General features: G+C 45.0%; 1 protein-coding gene across 4 annotated transcripts in view; it reads right to left on the bottom strand.

Moving 5' to 3' along the window:
* Nucleotides 1-17,902, bottom strand: part of KLHL20 (kelch like family member 20) — a 37,920-nt gene that overhangs the window by 16,064 nt on the left and 3,954 nt on the right. For all 4 annotated transcript variants that reach the window (XM_038413990.2, XM_043491102.1, XM_043491103.1 and 1 more), the window contains 3 exons: nt 8,072-8,645; nt 3,425-3,583; nt 2,089-2,183 (listed from right to left, as the gene is read on the bottom strand). In XM_038413990.2, the coding sequence (XP_038269918.1) occupies nt 2,089-2,183; nt 3,425-3,583; nt 8,072-8,645 (828 nt within the window). The remainder of the gene's footprint in view (nt 1-2,088; nt 2,184-3,424; nt 3,584-8,071; nt 8,646-17,902) is intronic.

Below are 17,902 nucleotides of genomic sequence, written 5' to 3'. Positions count from 1 at the left end.
TTTAACCATGCCCAAAATAAGTAATTAAAAAAAATATCTGCTGTAAGATAAAACTTGACAAGCAATTATTTTGTTTAGGATCAAAATATGGGTTAATAAAACCTCACACACAATACCAATAGATGGATGAGGTATCCAGATGATAAAAATTTCATCATTCAGCTTTAAGTAGCTCACCCATCCTCTTACTCACTTATCTATCACCCTGCAAATAATTCTAACACTCCAAATCCCTGAGCAACTTCAATCGGCTTTTTTACTTTATTTTAAATAACCAACCACAAAAAAGCTTCCATCTTCTCCCCACAAAAACTGAACTCCTTCAACACCAAAGTATTATACATGCCCAAAGACTAGGAAGGGAAAAATTTAGTCCTAAACGAGTGACAATTTTCTGTATATAAAAACACCAGAGCTTCAAAAGTCTGATATCTCGTGAGCCTGCAGCATTAGAAAGGGGAGATTTATGACTTTGTAAAGGGGAGCTGAAGCTTCCCCATAGTCCTAGCATTCTCTTCTAGTTCCAGGCGGGTTGGTATAGTCAGGAGTTCCGAAACTGAGGGCTAGGGCCCAAAGGTGGGCCACGACACAGTCTCGGGTGGTCTGCCAGCACAACTGCATTCTTCAGCCAATCTCTTAGTAAATATTTAACTTCATGTGACTCATGTAATCTAAGTAAAAGCTATATAAATGTAACGTTTTGAGCTGTGTATGTTGGACAAAACATAGAAAAAACTATTTATTTTAAAAACAAGCTGCAATATGTCAAGTTTAATTTTCGTGAGTACAATGGTGCATTTCACTGCAAGATAATCTAGTAATGTACGCACAATCCGCCATTTACAACTGTAAAAAACGTCAAGCAGTATTTTAATTTGACAAGGATAGATTTATTTTTTAGCAAAAGAGAAGAATGCTCTGATGGAGAAGATACTGAAAATCCCAGACTATTTACAGCTACACAAAATGAGCCAGCCAAAAAAATAAAGGAACTAGTAAGAAAATATGACGACACATATTTGACGTTTGGATTTTCCTTTACCAGGTCAGATAAATACCTGTTGCCTCGGTGTGTTATAATATAATTGTCATTTTATGTTTTTATTTATAATATTTTATTCTTTTCTAGTTAGTAGAGAGCAAGGTTGGGTCTTTACTTACACAGCACAGAAATTCAGATTTTACACTAAAAAAATTGAACACACAATATAGTGTTCAAAATTGGACAACTATTTTGTTTTAACATCAACAAATAACATATTTTTTAAACAATTTTGTTAACATTGTGTTGCTTATTGTTCAGTTTTATACATTGTACATTTTACACATTGCATTTTCCCTTTCTAAATAAAAAAATGTGGAGAGCAAAATTTGGCAAAGTGAAGTGTAGTTTTACTAAAGCTGTTTGGTTTCAAAGATCTTGAAGCATTTCTTTGAGTGCATATTGCTTGGGATTTCTATCATTGTTTACATTAAAATGAAAAGGAAACATGCACATTGTGTATAGTGTTATAGTTTATATGTAATAATTACAATTTATAATTTTCTCCAAGAAGCATTAATAGTGGGTCGCAATGCCTATTGCAACTGGACGGGTGGACTTCAGGGAAAAAAAGTTTGGGAACCCCTGGCTACCCTGGCCATAAAAGTCATGACATTTTCAGATACAGAATAGCTATTTTAGGTTGTTTAGAATACGGCTTCCTCTGAGCAGTGCTCAGTGGGATTCATGGTAACTAAGGCACCTGGGTTTACAGCCAAAATGATAGGAAAAACACGCCATCTTGTGAAGGGTGATTTATCAGAAAGGTAAATTGCCTACCCAAAGCTCTCTCTCCCACCAAAATATTGATTAAAAAAGCTCCTTTGAGGGTACACTGCAACTTCTACACAAATAAATACATACTTGCAATGCAGTGCTTTCTTCTATCTCCCCTCTGCCCAATCCCAGAAAAGGAAACTGGTAAGTATCACCGTAGTTTTACCACTGACAAATCACAATATTCTTGGACAGCAAACACAGATAAGGCATGAAGTGAAATTCATAGAACTGCACTGTTCAGTTTCACTCTTTCCAGCGGGAGTTACCTGCATTCTTCATCACTTTTAATGAGTGGATCTGAGCCAACTGTACCCACCAGGAACTTGGGACTGAGTAGTGGCAGACGGACATGTTGCAGCACCTATGAGACAAAACAGAACACAATTAAAGGCAATGCACTTGTCACCTTACAGATGGAGGGAGCAGTCAAACAGAGAGCAACATTAGCTAATTTGCTTCCACATGCTTTGTGATCCAATTAAGTTATAATGCAGTCACAAGGACAGAAAGATTAGCAATAGGGAGTGTACTAACAATCCCAGTAGCAATTCAGACCATGATACTCTGGCTCAATGCAACTTTTTGTCTATACCACCTTTGCAATTTCAATAAGCCAGTGTAGTTATCCAGCAGGACATCATCAGATTTTAAAAGAGCTGATCCAATGAGACTGCTAATGGATGAAACCCAACAACCTGACTGCAAATCCTAAGAAGACTGCAGTCGTCTATACATATTGTCCTAAGCACTTGTTTGGCTGACAGTTTTATTATCTATTTACCCTTTTGAGTGTACACTGCAGTGTACAGTAAATGAACTACATCAAACATGCCACAAACAGCTTACACTTTAAATGCACAAGCAGGTATAATAGAATACAGAATTAAACACAAATGAACATATGGTCCTACAAGGGACCAAAGAGTTGTAAGGGGTATAAACTATAGCTGACAAGAGGATGACAATTCTGTTTCACAACAACTTCTGAAAGTTTTCATGAAATGCAATTGTGCTGAAATGTCCATTTTTGGAGCAAAAAGGGCAAAGCAGGGCAGTAAGAGTCTCTCTATTTTTCTCATTATTTCTGACCAGAGAATCCTGGAACTCTGGAACCTTCCCCTCTAAAACTTTGTCAAAACAGATAATGCTGCTGCAAAATTTCAGCTTTGACAAAAGAACATATTTAATCGAGACTGTCCTGACCAGCTGTAGTATAAACCCTCAGACTTCAAAGCATAAATCAACTGCCTGGGGTTAAGAAGAAACTTCCCTTAGGGGCAGGTTATTCCATAATTGCATTATGGGTTCATTCACAATCCTCTGAAACATCTGGTACTGGCCAGTGTTGAAGACAGGATTGACTAGATGAACCCGGGGTCTGATCCAGTATAGCAAATCTTAATGTTTCTATCAGTAAGCATTTTTAAAGGGCCTGTTACTAACGTACCTGGGCACTGGACTTTTAGGCCTAGATGACTGGAAAATGTGAGTGTTCTAACACACCTGGAAAGTCAGGAGGGGAATTATTTCTACTACTTACACCAACAGAATCTCTTCTCTCCTTGTACAAAGCAGATGCATGTGAACCATGCTCAAGGTTACCTGGGGTAGCTGGGGTCGCCTCTCCTGAATGCTGTACTTTACCCAGGCCATCACTGCATTGAACACCTGCTCCTCACTGCGAACATTCAACTCATCACTGGATATGATATCTATGAGCTGATTGGCTGGAAGAAGCATGAACTCTTCACTCTCCATCACCTGTTCAAAAAAGATGATGATAAAGAAAAAGGTTAGGACGGTGTTTCAAAGCACTCACTGCTTCTGGACTCTACCTCAAAGTTAAATTAGAAATCCTTTTCTTTAGATAGGATCCAATTGGTCCGATCCAATAAGGTGCTGAGCACCTTCCACTTCCGTTGACGTCAGTGGAAGTGGGAGGATCCGCAGCGCTTCACAAAATTGGGCGCTGACAGTGCAGTTCAGATAACTTTTAGTTGGCAATGAAAATGAATGGGGAAAATAAAAGTACTGTAAAGTGGTAAGTCACAGAATGCACTAATCTAGTTTCAAAATTCGGGAATAGCAAAGCCCTTATTTAAAGCCAGCCTCCTCATTTGCCATGTGGAATACATAAAACAGAAAGAAAAATGTTTTGCAGCTGATAAATACTTGAGAGGAAAGTGGCACCAAAATAAAGACATTTTATTTGTAATGTAATAACATATCCAAATCAGAACCAAAGGTAAAAGAGTCTCAAAAACAAATTACCAGAGACATTGTAGATATATAGGAAAAATCTTCTTGACGTTGATTTGTAGCAGAATGGAAAGTGTCTCAGGACAGCAGATGGACTCATATGATCCTACCTCTGTCTCTTTCACTCTCTCTAAATATATACCCAGAGTGAGAGAGTGCAAATGCACTTAAGAGGGAATCAGAGCCTCTGAAAAACCCCAAGGACTGATCTCCTATGAAACATAAGCCACTGACAACTTGCAAACATGTTAATAAATCCTTTTGTACCCAAGATAAGAAGCAAGTTTCTCTGAAGACTTTAGCCACCATTAGAAGACCTAGGAGATTCTTCTCCTTCTTATGCTCAGACCAAATGATAGCACAGTGATAATGCACTACATAGCCATGCTGCAGACCTTCCTGGGTGGTTATGGACCTAAGACACACTGAATATCATGCTCAGGCACTCAGATACCAGGACAATGGGAGAGGTATAACAACCTAAATAAAACAGACCTATGGAAATGGCACAATTGCTGACAGCCAGCCCATTTTCCACACAAGTGTGCCCAGTTTCTACCATAGCACCTGAGAAAGAGGTTCAGCAACATGAAGTGCTTGAACATCGGCATTCCACAGTAAGTAATGTGCATGCAAGAGCTCAGCTTCCTGGCTGCAAGATTTTAAGCATAATAAAAATAAATTCTCTTGGCAAAGATTTCCATTCTTCTAGCGATCATCTGCATAGTTTGTTTAGTTACTTGAAGAACCAATTCAAAATATTGTGTGTGTATTAGAAAATATCCAAGATGCTCACAGCAGCACATTGCTAAAAGGGACATAGCAGGCAGCGAAGGTCACAGTTATCTGACCAGCTTCCAATGGTCATTGGAGAAGTGAGATAAAGTTGGTCAACAAACTACCTCGCCCCTGCAGTCCCACCGCTGGGGAAGGAGGTAGAAACTGGGCTGCCAGCATGTCTGTTGAGTCTGCCTTCAAACCCTACAAATGGTAGCTTGTGCCTAAGGCTGGCCCCGACAGTTGCAAAGCATCAGTCTGAAAAGTAGCAGAGCACTGCAGGGAGCAAAATCCTGTAACTCTCCAATTTATTTCATAATGGGAGGTCTTTTAAGACCCTGAAAATAACGCTAGCGCTTCTGCCACTGAGTTGCTACCTCTGTGTAACTTGCTAGTATACATAATTTAACAACTGCATCATTTAAAAATGTCTACACATCACCTTTGTCCCAATTTTCCAGATAATTATCTGGCTAAAATTAATAGACTATTTGACTGCTTACTTCCTGAAAAAACTTATAGCCCTACACAAGATCTTCAATGGGCTACACTACTGTTTTCATGCTGATTGTAATCAGGACTATTTATCTTACAGTATTGGCTGTGATTATTTGATTTATATATCAGACAACATGGTTCATCATCACAGAACAAATGTCTGAAAATAGCATATATGGTAAGAGCTTCGCCTACTGACACAAAGGCATGAGCTGTCCATCCTACAATCGATTCCCCCCCACTCCCTTTGCAAAGATGTCAGAAACAGAAAAAAAAAATTATGCAGGAACAAACCTTCACAGAATAAAGTTGTTAATAGATTTATTTCACATTATATGCATGAGATTCACTAGGGCAGATTAAACTGAGAGGAATGGAAAACTTGGGAGAAATGCTTTACTAAGGAATTAATGATGTATGGCAGCAACATACATAAAAATAAACAGAACCAAAAGGTTAGCACAGTAGAGTATATGGACTAATTCAAAGACTATGTGCAAAATAATTGACTGGCTTTGCCCAGTTGCCTAGTCCTCTACATTGCCAGGCAGGAGATTCCATCTTTTGTTTCATTCTGTCAGGTTGCAGAAGTATGTACATGCAATCCCTGTGGAGAAAGGAATGCCTTGCATTACTTATCAGTCTCCATTTTGGCTTATTAAATAGCCAGGTAACTGGGTTCAACACAGGATTCTGGTCCATTCTTCAGGTGGAAAGAAGATGGCTGCAAGGATGGTGGCCTCAATAAGATGGGGAAAGAGAGGATGAAAAAATAGGGAGTTCTTTAGGGCTCTGATAAGGACATGGATATGGAGGCATAAAAACAATAGCATCTGCCCCTTTCAAGTTTATATGAACTGTTTGAGTAAAGAAAAAAATACTGTCGTAATCACGGCAGCAGCTTTCTAATGGCCACACTTCAGTTTAGTAATTTATACATGAATATATTTGATGGGGAAGGCTTCTTTCCCCCCCACCCCCAAAGCTTTTGTGCAGCATGTAATCTGATGTGGGTAGGGAGAAAGAAGACTATGAAGATTGGGAGCTGGCTGTAGTGTGACATAAAGGAAGAAAGGTCCCAATCATAAGAAGTTCATAACACTTTCAGATTCCAGCTGCATGTATCAATGCTTGAATATATCAATACAAAAATACTGGATTGTAAAAAGTTATTTGGAGGCTTGTAGTCATGCCCTACTCACGTAACAATGGAAAGAACACAGTTCTAATAATCGAAAACAGCAAGCATTGATTACCGTCCCTCCCCAAGAAAACAGCAGAATTAACGCAGTACAGAGAAAATGTGGAGTGGAACTGCCAGCTAGAAGCTTGGCCCTGAAAAATTCAATCACCTATGGAAAATCAAGTTCTATGGAATTTAGACTCATTTTTAAAAAAAACCCTCAATTTCGAGCCCTTATGTCTGAGAAGCCTTCCAAATACATCTGAGTATTAATTGATGCAGTGTGTCTTCAGTTAGCTATGGAGCAGTCTTCAATGTATGTGAAGACCGTCAAACTCAAGTCTGTCTGCCCCTGCCCCTCATAACTTACTAAGTGGCACCAGACTGAAATGAACACAACTCTGGACAATTTCACACAGGCTCTTCAGAAAACCCTGTGGGTCACAACCAATCTGTCAATTACACACTGCTGCGGTTTGGGAAAGCTATAAGTAGAAGGGAAGGTATTGAAGTTATTCACAAGGGAAGGGGATCCAAAAATTGGTAGTGGGGAAATAAGTAGAGTCGGAGTAACTCCTTTCAAGCTTCCTGGCTGCTGTGAGGGGTAAAGTGGTGCAGGTTCTGGAGGAAGTAGGAGCCATATAATGCTCCTTCTCCCACCAGGGGAGTATAACTTCAAGTTCAGAAAAACCTTCTTTCCAGAGGCTGACACAAAATATATAGCCCCCACATCACCAAGCAGTGACCAGGAAAAGCATCCTGATAGAAAACACAGCCCTACTACTCCCAAAAGAGAATGTGAGGTGGGGCTATGCTTCTCACCAGAGCTCTGCCCACAGGATTCCTTGGTGGGACCTCATCCTCTTCTATCATATCTATTTCTGGAAATTACGACTAGTCCTTCACTGAGCTGATGTCTGGCAAGTCTTTCAAATCTGCTAGAAATAACTGAGAAAGTAAAAAACATGGCTTTGGTTTAAAACGGTTGCCTCTGCAGATACACCTGTGAATTACTTTCAAACTGTTGATGAATGACACATGTGAAACACACTTTCTGATTAGGGAAGGGAGTTGAGGGCTCCTCTGAGGCCTCTGCAATTTTCTCCACACCTTCCCCAGTTCTCTCCAATCCCTTTATTAAAGCTCTATATTTAGTGTGTGAGTGTGTGTGTGCGCATTTTAAACTGTGCAGCACCTCAAACACTTCTGAAAGGAGAGTGGAATGTCACAAACTATTGTCCAGGAACAGAGTGTCAGAAGCAATCCATACACACTGCCACTTACCAATTAGCTTTCAGCATTCGCTGTTTATAATATATGCAGTATTCACATCAGAACATTAAGTTGAGAAATAACTAGTATATGATACAGAAGTTATCATGCAACTTAGTACTAGTGCTGCAGGTACATCCTCTCCCTCTTACTAAGCTAGTCAATACTAAGCAGAAACAAGAGACATTGCAGGTAGAAGGGCAGGATCTGTAAGGAGGCACTAAACAAGAAATGCCCAGAACCCACACCCTGCAGCTTACCTCCTGAAAGTTATGTTGTGTGAACTTGTCAGCTATCCTCAGCAGCTCACGGCAGGAGTGAGTGTCAGCAAAAGCCCGGATACCCAGGCAGTTGGAAGGGTCCAATTGTCTTTTTAGGAACTCACAGCAGGCTTCCTGGATCTCTGCCAGCTGGAGTAGGCAAGCAGCTGGCAGTAAGGTCTGGACGTTGCCCTCTTCCACTGTGATCTGGGAAGTGTATGCAAAGTCAATCAGTAGCTCCATGGCCCTTTCATCAATGTCTCGAATCACTACCTCTGTCTGCCGACTTTCTGCCAGTTCCCCAGTGAACATGGCTCGGAAATAAGGACTGCAGGCTGAAAGTATCACCCGGTGGGCATAGATCTTTTTGGCACCCACGACTAGTACCACATCACACAACTCCCGGTGCTTCCGTAGAAGATTGATAACCTCCAAGGTTTGTCGAGGGTGCTTGTCTGAGATGTAGGGCATGCGAGCAGGTTGTGGTACCCCCTCTGGCAGTTTGTTGGGATCTCCAAGGGTGCAACGGCTTGTCACATCCATTCCGGTCTCTCCTGGTCGAGTACTGGTACACCTGCAAAGGAGCAAGCCATGAAACAGGATTATTATTGACTCATCTCTCACCAAATGTCATTGGTGGCTCTGTGTCCATCACTGTCTGGTCTGAGCTGGACATAAAAATAGTACCACTTCCAGCTTCCTTGGCCACCTAGGAAAACAAGCACTTCTGATCAAATAGCTACAGAAAAAAATATTAGTCTAAATCAAAGCATCCCAGTGAATTAACAAAAGCCAGTTTGCAATAGGCTCATGTTTACATCTATTTTATAGACTTTTCTGTACTTATCACTATAGTATCTGAGCATGTCTTACACATTTAACTGAATCTCAGAATAGCCCTGTGAGGTGGGGAAGTAATATCCCCATTTTATAGGCAGTGAATTAATGAATATGAGAGTGACTTGCCCAAAGTCACACAAGAAGTCTGACACAGAGCTGGAACTAAATTCCAGATCTCCAGAGTCCTAGTCAAACTCCTTAATACAAGACTAACCTTCTTCTCTTCTTCAGGCTTCCTCTATGTAGATTTTTATATCATCCATCACCGTGCTATTTGAGCACGACATCCCTATAGACTTTCATAAAGTAAGATGGTTGGCTACTATATTGGTTATGTCCCTGTTTCCTGGCGCATCCACTAATTTATTTGTTCTCTCTCTGATTTTTGTTCCTGGACTCTTCAGACACAATACACACCCTGGTGTTTCAGGTGGGTTCCAAGAGGTTGTTAATTTCTCCAGGGAATGGAATACTAAGGACTGCAATTAGTGTGATTGGATCCTAAACAGTCAAAACATTTTCAACAATACTTTAAAAAACAAAAAAAACAAAAAAAAAAAAACCAATTCCCTTTCCCCAAAAGGAAGAAAATAAAGTCAAGATGGAAACCTTAGAAATTAGAAGCCATTCAGCAAGATATATAAACAATAACATTTTCTACAGAGATTGGGGGGAGGGCGGGAGGGCAGCCGTGATATTTCACCAATGTCACTGTCATTAGCTAAGGTGTAAAAAGTTTTCAGCCACTGCTGCAATCATTTAGTTCTTTGTTGTCCTCCACTAGGTTTTTAGGCCACAACTACCTTTCCCATACGCCCTCTTGCCCCTGGACGGGTATCAGCCACAGGGTATCTTAAGAGTTGAGAGACACTGTTTTATACTATCACCACCAGCCACACAAGCCCTCCAAAAAAAGGGATAGGAACTGCACTGTACTCCACCCGCACTGGCTATAAATAGGGAGAACACAGTTGCAAAAAAGGCCAACGGAATTCTGTGGTGTATTCATGTGTGTTGTATGTCAGACTTGGGCAGTAATTGTCCTGCTCTACGCGCAGTGGTGAGGCGTCAGCCAGAGTACTATCTCCAGTTCTGGGCACCACACTGTATGGTACATTTTGCTGCATGCTTGAAGGAAGAATTAAAAATAGACCACATCTTTTTCTCTCATTATGATCTCAAATGCACTTTCTAACCACAAGGAAATCGTGCTATTCAGGATATTTCAAATAATTCAGTTGCATCTTAGACTGTTTTCCCACCGGCATAGAGCAGCTACATGAGAGATTTTACAGCAGCTCAGCTTCATTGGTACAGCTACGCCGCTGTAAGGTCTCTAGTGTAGACACAACATTAGTTGATTTTAAGAGCTGGGAAGAGAACCAGGCGAAAACTATGAGTGTCCTCTAGAAGAGGGTCTCCAAAGTGGGGTGCGCAAGACCATTCCTGGGGATTCGCGGCAGGAGGAGTGCCACCGAAGGATTGCCGCCGGCATGGTGGCAGCAGCACTCCCAGACCTTTGATTCTTTGGCGCCAGCTCAGCTCTCCCCGCTCCATCTTCGGTGGCACACTGGCGGCAGCTTTTTTTTTTTGCATCCCTAGAGCTGGCCCTGGGGGTGTGCAATCCGCAAAGTTTGGAGACCACTGCTCTAGAACAGTGGTTTTCAAACTTTTTTTCTGGTGATCCAGTTGAAGAAAATTGTTGATGCCCACGACCCAACAGAGCTGGGGATGAGCGGTTTGGGGTGTGGGAGGGGGCTCAGGGATGGGGCAGAGCGTTGGTGTCCAGGGGTGAGGGCTGTGGGGTGGGGCTGGAAATGAGGGGTACAGTGTGCGGGAGGGGGCTCTGGACTGGGGTGCAGGAGGGGGTCAGGGATCTGGGCTGGGGGTGCAGGCTCTGGGGTGGGGCTGGGGATGAGGGGTTTGGGGTGCAGGAGGGGGCTCCGGGTTTCAGGGGGCTCAGGGCTAGGGCAGGGGGTTGGGGTGCGGGAGGGGGTCGGGGCAGGACTCCAGGTTTGTGGGGGGAGGGGGGTCAGTGCTGGGGAAGGGTATTGGGGCACGCGCTTACCTCCAGCAGCTCCCCATCAGCGACGCAGCAGGGGGGCGTAGGGGGGTGGCGCTAAGGCAGACTTCCTGCCTATCCTGGCACTGCAGACGGCACTGCACCCCAGAAGTGGCCAGCAGGTCTAGCTCCTAGGCAGAGGCGCGCAAGCGGCTCCACATGGCTCTCGCCCACAGGCACCCTCCCCCAAACTACCATTGGCTGGAAACCAGCCAATGGGAACGTGTGACCAGTGCTCGGGGTGGGGGCAACGCGGAGCCCCGTGGCTCCCCGCCTATGAGCCAGACCTGCTGCTGGCCGCTTCTGGGTAGGGACTACTAGTTTTTACTGGCTGGTTGCCAGGGTCCCTAGGTGCTGAGCAAGGCAACCCAGTGTCTTGCATGCGGCTCTACGTTTCTTGCCGCCCCAAGCAGAAAAAGCAAAAAACAAAAACAAACAAACAAAAAAAAAACCCAAACAAACAAACAAAAAAACCAACCAACCAACCAACCAAAAAAAAAAATCCCTGCCGAATACGCCACCACTGGAGAGAACAGGAACATCGGAGGGAGCTGCTGCCGAATTGCCGCCGATGGCGAGACCCAAGTCAGAAGAGTCGCTGCCGAACTGCCGCCACGGGAAACAATGGAGAGGGGCTTCTGCCGAATTGCCACAGGGGCTGCTGCCAGATTGCCGCCCCAAGAACAGCCGGAGCGCCGCCCCTTCAGCAGCGCCTCCCCAGGCACCAGTTTGCTTAGCTGGTGCCTAGAGCCAGCCCTGCTTGCATGACACAATCCAGTACTGAGTTGTGACCCAAACTTTGAAAACCACTGCTCTAGACTGAGTAAAGCTCCCTATGAAATCTTAGGCTGTTGAGCTTTTTATCCAGCTCGAGCTATATTTTAAGTTAGTTGAATTTGTGTGGTGAAAAACCTTAGACACTTGCCTCCAGTTGGGGAGAATGAAACCTCCTCCCTTCCACTAGACCAGAGGTGGGCAAACTCCAGCCCGCGGGACCGTCCTGCCCGGCCCTTGAGCTCCCAGCCGGGGAGGCTAGCTCCTGGCCCCGCCCCTGCTGTCTCACCTCCCCCACAGTATGCCGCCACGCAGGCAGCGCGATTTGCGCCCGCCCACCTCCCAGGCTTTCCAATAAGCCAGTCCTGCCACTCTGAGTGGCATGGTAAGGAGGTGGTGGGGGGGGTTAGATAAGGGGCGGGAGGTCCCGGGGGATGGTCAGGGGACAGGGAGCGGTTTCATAAGTGTGGGAGTCCCAGGGGGCAGGGAGTGGTTGGATGGAGCGGAGGGGGAACAGGGGGGTTGGATAAGCGTGGGAGTCCTGGGGGGCCTGGTGGGGTGTGTGTGGATAGGGGGCGGGGCAGTCAGGAGACAGGGCGGTTGGATGGGGGGAGGGGTCCCAGGGGAGTGGTTAGGGGACAAGGAGCAGGGGGGTTGTATGAGTCAGGGGTTCTAAGGAGGGCAGTCGGGGGCGGGAAATGGGAGGGGGAGGATAGGGGCAGGGGCCAGGCTGTTTGGGGAGGCACAGCCTTCCCTACCCGGCCCTCCATACAGTTTTGCAACCCCGATGTGGCCCTCGGGCCAAAAAGTTTGCCCACCCCTGCACTAGACTGAAGTCAGTTTGAAACTGAATAGCTGAAAATGTGGCTTGTTAATATGAATTCCATTCTATGCAGGTTCTTATACCATGCCCATGATTATGGTATTCTAGTACCTCCAAGGTATCTGGTATATTTCCTAAAGGAAAGAGTGTTACTAAGGGTATGTCTACACTGGAAAATTCAAAGCACTGTTGTGGGAATGCTCCCACAGCAGCACTTTGAAGTGCGAGTGTGGTCACGCGCGAGCGCTGGAAGAGAGCTCTCCCAGCGCTCCTGGTAATCTACCTCCACAAGCACGGCTCCCAGCACTTGGAGCCTGTGTACACTAGCGCTTTAAAGTGCTCAGACTTGCTGCACTCCCCTGAGCCAGCAAGTTGGAGCGCTATAAAATATAAGTGTAGACATACCCTTAATGATTAAAGAAAACTGAACAGATGCAAGGAAATTCAAAGTCAACACTCCCAATTCATCCATAACTTACCTCTGGATAGTGCTGGAGATAAGTGGACTTGGGAATTTTCACATTGGATCAGACCAGATGCTTGATGTTATGTACTGTGGGCTGCTGCTACTTAGAGGCACAGAAGAGTGAATTAAAAGGACCCAGCTGATGGCATCTGTCTGAACAGGATAATAATTTAACTGTATTATGTGTGCATTATGCATAAATATGTGCAGGGAATGAAATGATGACTCAGTGGCTTAGAGGTGTGAAAGACAGAAGGCAGCACTTGATTCTCACATACTAGGCTGGCTGCCTTTCCCCACACAAAGGGCTAAGAGATGCTCCTGAATACTCAGGGTTGATTAAAAGACAGAGTGGGATACTGAAGAGGAAATGTGTATGCAAGGATCAAAGGTTCACACTCAGCTATATTCAGGGATTAGCTTCCATCCCTGTGCAGGCTGGGGAAATCAGCAAATACAATGGGATTAAGGAAGCGCTGACAAGATCACTTTGTAGCATACAATGCTGAAAAGTACAAATAGGAACACAGCCAGCCTGCAAGTCAGCTAAATAAATGGGCTGTTTTATCTCCTCACTGTATTTGGCTATGCTGGCTCCCAGAGCTTTATTCATTGTCACAAGCGTTTATTAGGCTAATGTCTATACTTGCAGAGTTTTTCCACTGTCAGTTTCACCTGTGATAGGCAACTGGTTTGTGTACTCATTTGCTTCCACAGATAGTGTTTACATTTGCAGCATTTCCATCACTGATGAATAGCCGAGGGCAGCTATCCCATAGTGTAGTTCTCTCCATTTTGAGGATAAGTCTTGTGGGAATGGGGGGGGGGTGATGGAGTGAGCTCAGGGTCCAAGTTGGGGATCCTTTGCTCTGTGGAGCAGCTTGGTCACTCGACCAGATCAGCACTTGCAAACAAAACAGGAAAGGGAGTTTCAAAGTTCCCGGGGCTTTACAGGAGGAGGGGTGGACGTCTGTTTACCTAGCGTCAGAGCAGTAGAGTTGCTGGCCAGAGTGGTCACCCTAGGCACCATGGGATATCCTCTAGAGGCTAAAAGCTGTTTACACAGGAAGAAGTGTCTCCACTTGCACTTCACCGCAAAAGGATTAGTGGTAAGAACTATACACCTCTCAGGGAGGTGGTTTTCTGTTTGCGGTGAAACTTCTGAGTTTCACCGCAAGAAGTCATTGGCACGTGTAGACTCTCCCATGGTTTTTGCAGAAAAAAGGGACTTTTTGCGCTTTAAATGGCAAGTGTAGACATGCCCTTAGGCATCCATCCCTGCAGTATACAAGTAACGCCTACAAGGTTCCAAACATCTATGGCTCTGTTTCTGAGTGAAATGTACACTGACACTTCAGTAATAATTTACTTTTAAGCACCTTTTGACTCTCAGCCCCTCCCCCCCACTCACTCTAACACACACACACCCCCCTACGATGGAAAGCAGCCAGCTGTTTAACAGCACTCTGCGACATTCATTAGGAAAAGAAGCGAAGATTATAGCATCCAACTGAAGCTGCAAGGGGACTGCATTTTGGTTTGAAGAATATAAATATCAGAGTTGGAAATTGGTGTGTACACCAGGCTACCAATCCCTAGATCTGTCATAGGATTTTCAGAACACAAGGAATTTGATTTTATGTCTCAGCCAGAATAAGTTACCTCCAACAGTACAGCGCCCACTCACACCATTCTGAGACATTAGTTCAGTATCGACCGTGAATACCACCTATTAAATCTTCAACACTATGGATCAACTAGATGTTCAGCAGAGGCTTCTGGGAGCAGAGTATTAACTCTAGTCATCAACAGTGCAAACCAAACAGTGACCCTGCCCTTCACAAATGTTGGGGTTTAAATGGTGTCATGGAGTCCCCGGGCGATGCTCTGGAACTGCTCCCTACGAAGACAGTCAGGACTCGGGTAAAGTCTCCTCTCTGTGAGCAGAGGGTCTTCAGGGCAAAAAGCTCATAGAGCTTCCACCTTCCTGGGTCTGACCTCAGAGCATTCAGCATCCTCTGCCCCTCCGTGCGCTTCCCACAGCGAGCCAGCCCAGGTGGGGTCCTGGGGAAGCCAGAGGGTCCTGCCCCCCAACTTCGCAGTCAGACGGGACTCTTAGCCAGCTAGTAAAACAGAGGTTTATTAGATGACAGGAACAAGGTCTAAAACGGAGCTTGTAGGTACAGAGAACAGGACTCCTCAGCCGGGTCCACTTTGGGGGGCAGTAAGCCAGACAACCACGTGTGCACTTCACTCCACATCCCCAGCCAGCCCAAACTGACTCATCCTCCAGCCCCTCCTTCTCTGGGCTTTGTCCCTTTCCCAGGCCAGGAGGTCACCTGATTCCTTTGTTCTCCATGCCAGGAGACAGAGTGTGGCCATTTATACACACTGGCCCTTTGCTCTGCAACAATTACACTCCCTTATCCCACCACCTAGAGACTTAAGAAATGCATAGGGGAAACTGAGGCACACCTACAGCATTCAGAGGAAACATTAAGAACACTCCCACTTCGTCACAGAGAGACATTGTCAGTTTACAGTTGTGTTGTGAACAAGCACTTTTCAAAAACCTGATACTAATAAACTGGATTATTACAATTATTTAATTTTTAATAATCTAGGGTATCTATCACTATTTACACTGCTTACTATGACAATTCTCTTAGCTTAGTTAATTAAAATCAATTAAGGCAGTTTCACTACTATGAGATTATCTATATGCAGAAAGAAAAAAGCCAATGAGGGTCTGCAGCCTGAGTCTTTTAATAAGGTTTCTATGTCTTCTGCAGCTAGTTTTACTCAGATGAGATCCCAGTCCATGCAGCTGGCAGATTTCCCCAGTGAGAAGCAATAGCCTTCCCGAAACTATAATTTAATCTTTAATTAAGTTCATCTCATCCTCCAGTGTAATCACTGCAGTGAAAACCCATACCTGCGATTCTTTCTTTGCTCAAGGACGACAGTTTTAACCAGTTCCCTCTAAAGCAGAGGCGGACAAACATTTTGGCCTGAGGGCCGCATTGGGTTTCTGAAATTGTATGGAGGGTTAGGGGAGGCTGTGCCTCCCTAAACAGCCAGGCATGGTCCCCCTGCCTTCCCCCAACCGACTCCCCCTGCTTCTCGCCCCCTGACAGCCCCCCCACAGGAGTCCTGCCCCATCCAATCCCCCCTGTTCCCTGACAGCCCCCCAGGGACCCCACCCCATTCACCCCCCCAGCTCTCGGTCCCCTGACTGCCGCCAGACCCCCTGCCCCTAACTGCCCCATCCAACCCCTCCTCTCCTTCTTGACTGACACCCCTGCCCCCATTCAACCCCTCTGTTCCCCGCCCTCTGACCGCCCTGACCCTTATCCACACTCCCAGCCCCTGACTACCCCCAAACTCCCCTGCCCTCTATCCAACCTGCCCCCTTACCATACTGCCTGGAGCACCGGTGGTTGGCAGCACGGCTGCACCAGGACAGGCAGCTGCACAGCACAGAGCACCGGGTCAGACTGGGCTCTGCAGCCATGCCGCCCAGAGCATTGCACAAGTGGCGCAGTGAAGTGAGGCTGCGGGGGAGGGGGAACAGCAGGGGAGGGGCCAGGGGCTAGCCTCATGGGCCAGGTGCTCAGGGCCGGGCAGGACGGTCCCGTGGGCTGCATGTGACCCGCGGGCCGTAGTTTGCCCACCTCTGCTCTACTCTAAAGGCTAGATACTTTCTATAGAGGCCTACCATAATAATCTATCCAAGTAATGACACAGCCCAACGCCACTTTGCTTGTGAGCTCTTACAAGACCATCACACAAGGTGCTACTACGTCTGCAGGACACTGATTAAGGATAAAAGTAAATGCTTCCCCAATAGATTGATTTCATAGCAAGATTTGTTTGAAATACATTTTGGAAGCAGATAAGCAATAGGATAACAAACAAAACAGGAACCTAATGGCCCACACAGAGCTCCCTGAGATATGCAAAAGATCAGGAGGCCCCTGTCCCCAAAAGATCTATACCACTGTCAGTTTCTGGCTGGACTACAGCAATACAATATACTTGGACATGAAGCTGTCAGGTCTTAGGAAACTCCAGTTAGTACACAGCACAAACACCTCAACAACACAAGTTAGCATTAGCACATAACTGTCTGTTCTCTCTACTAGCTTCCTATAGAACACTGAGTCAAACTCAAGATTTCTGTCCTTCTCTTCAAGGTGCAAGAGGTCTGGACCCAGTATATCTAAAAAAATTTGCCTAATGTTCCAGGATTAGGGCCATGATAGACAATTCTGCTGCTCAGGCACAATGGAGCTGTCCATTGCCAGGGTAAACTTGTCCGTGTAGGAGACGGAGCTAAGGCTGAGAAATGAACTTCCACAGAATCTAAAAACAACTTCAAACCTCAGCACTTCTCATTCCTTGTCACACAGCACAGCAGCCAAAATAAATGCAGAAACAATTAAAAAACTCACATATTTTTTCCCCTTGCACAAAAAAAAGGGAGGGGGGGGAAGAGAACCACACATAGCAAATGCTTATCACACTGCTTTATGCACTTAGGGAAAGCATTCAGGTACTAGAGTGATGAAGGTAGTACAAGAACCTAAACAGAACAGATGTGTCCTTATGGTTGCTAAAAACTGTTTAAATAGTTCCCACTGCAGAAGATCAAGATGGGAATATCTGGTAGGTTATTCAGTCCATCCTCTGAGGAAAAAAACCTCACAGCAGAAAGCCAACTATGTCCCCTCATAGCCTAAATCAGTCTCCTTGTCTCAGCAAAATGCTGAATGATACATGGCTACAATGACACTTGTGTCACATCCCAGGATGTATTTATTAGCTTAACTGAACCAGTAGCGTAGATAATCTTTTTCTGGTTGT

The sequence above is a fragment of the Dermochelys coriacea genome, chromosome 8, assembly GCF_009764565.3.
Source record: "Dermochelys coriacea isolate rDerCor1 chromosome 8, rDerCor1.pri.v4, whole genome shotgun sequence".
In the NCBI taxonomy this organism is placed as follows: Eukaryota; Metazoa; Chordata; order Testudines; family Dermochelyidae; genus Dermochelys; species Dermochelys coriacea.
Note: the sequence above shows the minus strand (reverse complement) of the source record. Positions and strands in the feature narration are given on the sequence as shown.